Below are 6,211 nucleotides of genomic sequence, written 5' to 3'. Positions count from 1 at the left end.
CGATTTGGAGTACCCCTCAAGGTAATAGATAAATGTGATGTTTCAACTATGAAGAAATCGAAAATGAAAGCCAAAAACTTTTCCGGAAAATGGAAGCCAAAAAGTGATGGACGTCGGACAAGGTCGACCAGTTTCGAAACATAGCACGTACTTTTTAGTTGGGATCCGATAAAGCTGATGGAAAGGGCCTTTTGGAAGCTTCAACGCATTAGGTTGCTTCATTTTCTCGGTTATAAAGAAGCTTTTCTTAAGCTTTTATGTTCCAAACTGTGCATTTTATGTACTCATTCCTTTCGAATTAACTGAACATTACGAGCTGTATGAGCCAGTCGAGTGAAGGCAGTTTTAGTTACCGTCACGAGGCAAGGAAGAGAAGCTGGAGAAGGAAGTAGAGTTTGAAAAAGAACATAGAGAAACAAAAAAAAAATGGAAAATAGGAAGACAAAAGTTGAGAAGAAAATTAAAAAAAAAAAAGAGCAGAAAAGAACGAAGAATATATGTATATATATTGAAACTGTCCTTTTTCGATAATGGGGCGTTTGTTGAATAAGAAAAAGTTTTCCTGGTAAGAAAGAGGTAGAGTTTTACATTGAGAGAACCAAAACAAGGGAGGATAAGTAAATACACAGTTCCTGAGTTACCCTGTCCAACACATCGAAAAGAACTTGATGGCTTCTCTCCTCAACGTAAAGAACAAATATTACAGATACTGTGAGGAATGACCTTTACAAAGAAAGGGAAAAGAAAAGTGCAATTAATATATCAGCAATCTGGTTCACATAGCTGTAGTTTCCTTCGGACATGTTGAGAAGACTCAACTATGTGCTCATCGGCCTTCATCTTGCTCGATTTGCCCTTCACTTTATTCGAACGGAGGGAACCCTCAACTACAAGCACGGAAGAAGAAGTATTTTATACATTTTTCAATAAATCAAGAAAAATCAGCACCAAGAATCTGGGAAATAAAGTGCCTAATTTTCCTAAGTTGGCCGTAAACAGATTATTAGTCAATTTCCAAAAAGCCTCTATGTATCTACATATGCCATAAGGTGATCTTTCTCCCTTCATTTAACACCTAGCCAATTTTCCAGGATAGCCAATTCACAATAGAGACTGAAACTGAAACCAACAATTAACAGAACATTATAGTAACCTGTAAAGCAACTTAGAAGAAATTCTAAACCGTGGTAATACATTCAAGTACAAGTTTTGTGGGAACACTGCGATTTTCAGTTTAAGAAGCATGACTGTACTTCAACAATTTCTCATGAGGGAAAAAAAGAATTAAAAATGCAGTTCAATAAATTTTCAGAATAGAAATCATAACAGACAAATTTTTTTCTTTTTTTCTTTTTCTTCCTCCACCAAGGGTATTATTTCTAATGTAAACACAATGAATCTATTACAAGACAAACTTTCTGGGTCTCCTTGAGTGGTTATGAATTATGATTGCTACCAACCAAGTAACAAGGAAAGAAGCCACAGATGTATAGAAACTTTATCTTCAGAGAGAAGGTTCAATGCCAATTGACTGTCATATCCAAATAGTTGATGAGAAAACAGTTGCTTTGTGATCATCGTAATAATTTGAAATTCCAACAAAATGGGGATTGAACCACAGAAAAAGAAATTTAAGGAAGTTTTGTAATATATATTATGTTTGCAAGGTTTTAGGGCATGAGTTCAGCAAGTTCCGATAGAAACAGTTGTTCACAAATTTTTTTGAGACTAATCATGCTCATTCACAGTAATACAAACAACCTGGCATTGAGACTGGATCATACCTTGCCATTCCCAGACAATTTTTGGTTCACCCTTTATCAACTTTTGGTACTGGTCTAAACGAGAATCTTCTTGAACCAATGCTTCAACCTACATGGAAAATACACTTTTTTACCCCATGACATACTTGATCTCAGAAATGTACAATGTGATAGCAAGGCCATAAGAGGCCTCATGGTACTAAATGGGCCTTATAAAGAATTATAATGTGCATTGAACTTTGATTACATGAATCCAAGTGTTCACATGTAACATGCATTCAACCAGGAAAATGACCAGAAGTCTGAAATTTTTAAGGCAAAATTTGAGCACGCACTTGTTTCTCAGAGCGAAGGCATAGCAAGTAACGACAGTTTGCGCCCATAAAGAACAATCAACTAATACGCATCACTAATCCCAACAAACCCTGACTGACCTCCCTCCACTGGGAATTCATATATACACACTAATTGCAGAAAATTTACAACATTGTACTCTTGAAGAGGAGATGCAAGAATATTTGTTATTTAAGAAATGAAATACCTTTTTCCACAAAGCACTGTTTGTCCTTTCTTTTGGAGAGAGCAGATGATCTCGTAATCGAGATGCTACCACCCAAGAATCACCTTCTGTACCCGTATCCTTCGCCATCAGGGCAGCTTCCTCGAGCACTTCACACACCTGATAAATTACTACAGAACCTTATATTTCTGATAAAGCAGGTTTCCCTAGCCGAGTTAAAAACACATAAAGATCTTCCCTTCGTTTTTCTGATGTAACACCACAAAGAACATGTAGAAAATAGAAATGCCATAAATTCAGACATGCAAGATATAGTATAATAATGTGACGGTACAATCTGGGCCTCCAAAGTACGAAAAACACAATCATGTAGTGACAAATTACACTTACCACGTTGTATATCATGACACAAGCTGCATTTAAGTGAATTACACAATAGACTCTATATACAAATCAGTTGCTGTTGAGGCAAATCTTCAATTGCCAAAATGGATAACCTTGAACCTTTTGGCATAAGAATTACTATTGTTCTAGGAAAACTGTTATCAAGGGTTTCCTATGAGGCTTCTTTTCAGCAGTTGTTTTTTTCAGTGTCACTGATATCGAAAATATCATGACATTAATGCCAAAAATAAGAAACCCGAAAAAAACAGGAAAAAATTGCTGTATTTTGAAAAAATCAGGGAAATTTTTTTATCGCGTTTTTGTGATTTTTTCAATTTTCTATTTTTTAGCATTGATATTATAATGGATTCAAATATAAACTTAAACAAAATTACATCATTAAAACGTTCCTTTTATCACTGTTGTATAGTTTTATTTATGTTTTCCTGTTACTGTTAGTTTCTCATTTATTTCATTTATACCTAATTTTTTTATTTTTAAAAATTTTCCGAGTTTTTCCCAAGATTTACCTGAAAAATACAACTTTGCAATTAAAAACCCAAGAAAAATCTCGCTGTTAAAAACCCGAGAACAATATTTGTGGCAATTTTTTTTAGTTAATGGGAAAATATTGGATGTTTTAGAATTGAAGAATAAAAAGAATAAGACAAACATTATTAAATTATATGGTTTTCAGAATGTTTCCATAAAAAGTTTCAAGAAAAAAACGTAAATGTTTTTAAATTATAAGAGAAACATGAAAAAATAGAAAAGATATGCTTACAAAATATGACAATTTCCTTTTCCTTGGAAACTCACAAAAGGATTGAGATTTTTCCAAAATATTCTGCTGATCCTTTCAGCTGATATAAAATACCAATAATTTCAGGTTTTTAAGTTTTTTCAATATTTGAGTAACCACTAATGAGTATACTTTTTGCTTAGCTTTTCTATGTTAAAAGAGTTCACTTTCACTATCTTCACACCTAAACTAAGAAAAGCACCATTCTTCCATTGATTTTGCGTCTACCTTCTTAAAAATTTTTATACTTCTGCATATTTTCATCTGCACACCCCTCCTACCCCAGATCTCCCATGGAGAACTGGTAATTCCAAGAGCTTCATGAGTATCCTAAATGTATGGAAGCTATGGAGAGATCGTTAATGAAATAAGTAAGGCTACTTACATTGCAGTAATCTAGACCATGCCAAACAAAAAACCAGGAGAATACAGTTGAAGGATATGATGGGATGGGGTATATGTCAACCTTTCTGGTACCAAAAGAATCAGGTTGGACTTGAACAGAGAAAAAAAAAACAAGAGGGTTCTAAGACAAAGTCATAGTGAACTCGACTCTTTAGCAACCAAGCCCTAGCTATATGCCAATACTCAATAGGCATGATCAAATTGATAAATGATACCTCAAGTTGGATGGAACTTGGTAATAACAACATAAAGTACATTTGCCCTATATTTGCTCCAGCTTTGTGAAACAATATCAAACTGAATAATTTATAGTAAACAGAATAACACATCATAAGCATAGTGGATAATTATGTACTTTGTACTCACCTATCAAAAACAATTCCATACCCAACTAACACCTACCTGTGTATAAAGTTGTTCAGCCCTTGTGGAGAGTTTTCTGCTTTGATGAATTCTCCAGCAGATCCTTATCAAAGCAATTGTCTGTAATTTGTCAGTTGCAGGAAGCGTTAATAATTGAAAAAATCAAGGTAAATTTGGGGGAAAAAAATCAGGGCAAAGCACACCATGGGGATTGTGGCCACCAAAAACAAAACATGCTTGAGGACCCACTCATGGACAAGGCAAGTAACAGATTTGTGCTTCTCCGCAAGTGCATCTGGGCACTTAACCTCCTTAGTCCTACTCAAAAATCCCAACAAAAGTATTCAAGTTGAGGAAAAAACTGCACAAACAGGCAAGATAAAAGTTATAAGCAACAAAGAATTCACCCCACCCATCATAGCCTTTCCTCGTCTCCAGTACAACAAGCAGTGATTCCATTGCCTTTGTCTTTACAAGCACGTGAGAATTGCTGTCTGAACTAAATTCAGGCAACTTGTATCCATCCATGATGTTTAATATTTCTTCTTCCTTAAACTGAAACCGAGAACATATAAATGCACAATCGCCTCAAAAGCGTACAAACAGTTATGCATGTAAAATGAAATGCAAACACAAGCAGATAAGCATATATACATGCATCCACACAAGTGTCCTAGGAGGCAAATGTGCAAATTCATGAAATCAAATCAATGTGAAAACATACCCAGACTTTCCCAGCTCCTGTGCACATAAACCGTGCACTAGATCTGCAGATATGAAGTAGAATCCAGTCTGACTGCATTCAGATGATATGTAATTAAAAAAAATGAATTACTTCCAAATACCCAGAGAATTCCAATTTCTTAACAGCTTGCAAAGAAAGATTGCCTCTCACACACAAGTTTCCTAGCTGCTTGATTAATCTCTCCATCTTCTATACATAATCTCCCATGCTTCATATATCCGTGCACACACTGCCACTTGCCTTCAGAACACACCGCATTAGTTGGACAAGGCTCACATAAACCTGTGACAAAAATATTATCAGACATACAGCTTGAGGCGGTTCAAAAAAGCAGATGAATAAGTTGAGCTAGTTGAAACTCACACAGACTTAGTTCAAAAAAGGAGATGAATAATTTGAGCTAGTTGAAACTCACTGACACTAAGTCTGCAGTAAATTAAGCAACTACAAAAACAAAACTGATCGGCGACGAAAGCAACATTTCGCGGAGAAAATGATCTTTCACTAGACATATAGGGACAAGTTCGCATACAGACTTTAACGTGAGTATGAAAGTCCAACCAGTTTTCACTGCTGAGGGGCCCAAACAGACAATCCAACTATCAAATTAGATCAAAATCGAAAGACAGCTATTGCCGGCTCCAGTCGGAGAGGTCAGTCCGATCGATATCCGACAAATAATAGTAGTAAGAAATGCGAATAGGGAATCCTTTTTTCTCCCCAAACAAAAAAAGACACCAATAATTCATAACCCTAAAACAACATACCAATCACAGGTCAAAATCGGCTTAGTTCTTGCGCTTCAAGATTTCAAAAGGCAAGGAACGCAAGGCAAAACCAGCAAAGGATCAAGAATGCTACAAATACTTACCCGAAAATTCGCCGTTATCGCATAAGGGCTTGCTCCGGTGTAGAAGAAGTTTCTTGGTGGCGAGATTGCAGGAGAAGGCGACGATCACGGCAATGGCGGCGACAGCGAGCACCTGGAAGAACTCGTGCCGCGAGGGCAACAGATTCGAGGACGGGTCGATGCCGATGAGCGGAAGAGGATGAGCGGAGTCCTTCCTCTTCTTCTTTTGTTTGTCGTGCCTCGATTTTTCAGGAGACTTCATTTTCTGAATTTTTTCGCCTACGAAAAAGGAGAACGAGGCTTTCCCCTGAGTGATGGATCGCCCGGAGGGGACGACCGCCGCGGGAAATCAAATTATGGCTCTCCCGGAAATTTTTGA

General features: G+C 36.6%; 1 protein-coding gene across 2 annotated transcripts; it reads right to left on the bottom strand.

Annotated features, from left to right (window-relative positions):
- Window positions 1-479: 479 nt before the first annotated feature.
- On the bottom strand, window positions 480-6,211 carry LOC116253085 (uncharacterized). Of its 2 annotated transcripts, none has more exons than XM_031627840.2 (9): window positions 5,854-6,211; window positions 5,137-5,264; window positions 4,962-5,033; window positions 4,650-4,792; window positions 4,441-4,555; window positions 4,277-4,357; window positions 2,305-2,442; window positions 1,785-1,872; window positions 480-887 (listed from the first exon to the last, which is right to left on the bottom strand). In XM_031627840.2, exons 1-9 carry the CDS (start codon window positions 6,092-6,094, stop codon window positions 763-765), a joined length of 1,131 nt encoding a protein of 376 aa, XP_031483700.1. In that variant the 5' UTR covers window positions 6,095-6,211; the 3' UTR covers window positions 480-762. The 2 variants fall into 2 exon arrangements, with proteins under 2 accessions (XP_031483700.1, XP_049933470.1); XM_050077513.1 differs by having other exon boundaries at window positions 5,133-5,264; window positions 5,854-5,992.

The sequence above is a fragment of the Nymphaea colorata genome, chromosome 4 (assembly GCF_008831285.2).
Source record: "Nymphaea colorata isolate Beijing-Zhang1983 chromosome 4, ASM883128v2, whole genome shotgun sequence".
NCBI classification, from domain to species: Eukaryota; Viridiplantae; Streptophyta; class Magnoliopsida; order Nymphaeales; family Nymphaeaceae; genus Nymphaea; species Nymphaea colorata.
This window is presented reverse-complemented; position numbering and strand designations above follow the sequence as displayed.

Bases quoted from the DNA above. Each gene is read 5' to 3' on its own strand.
- LOC116253085 (XM_031627840.2), bottom strand. From the start codon at position 6,094: ATGAAGTCTCCTGAAAAATCGAGGCACGACAAACAAAAGAAGAAGAGG. The intron at 5,265-5,853 runs GTAAGTATTTGT...TTTTTGTCACAG, and splicing joins CGATAACGGCGAATTTTCGG to GTTTATGTGAGCCTTGTCCA. The intron at 1,873-2,304 runs GTATTTCATTTC...TTTTCCATGTAG, and splicing joins ACAGTGCTTTGTGGAAAAAG to GTTGAAGCATTGGTTCAAGA.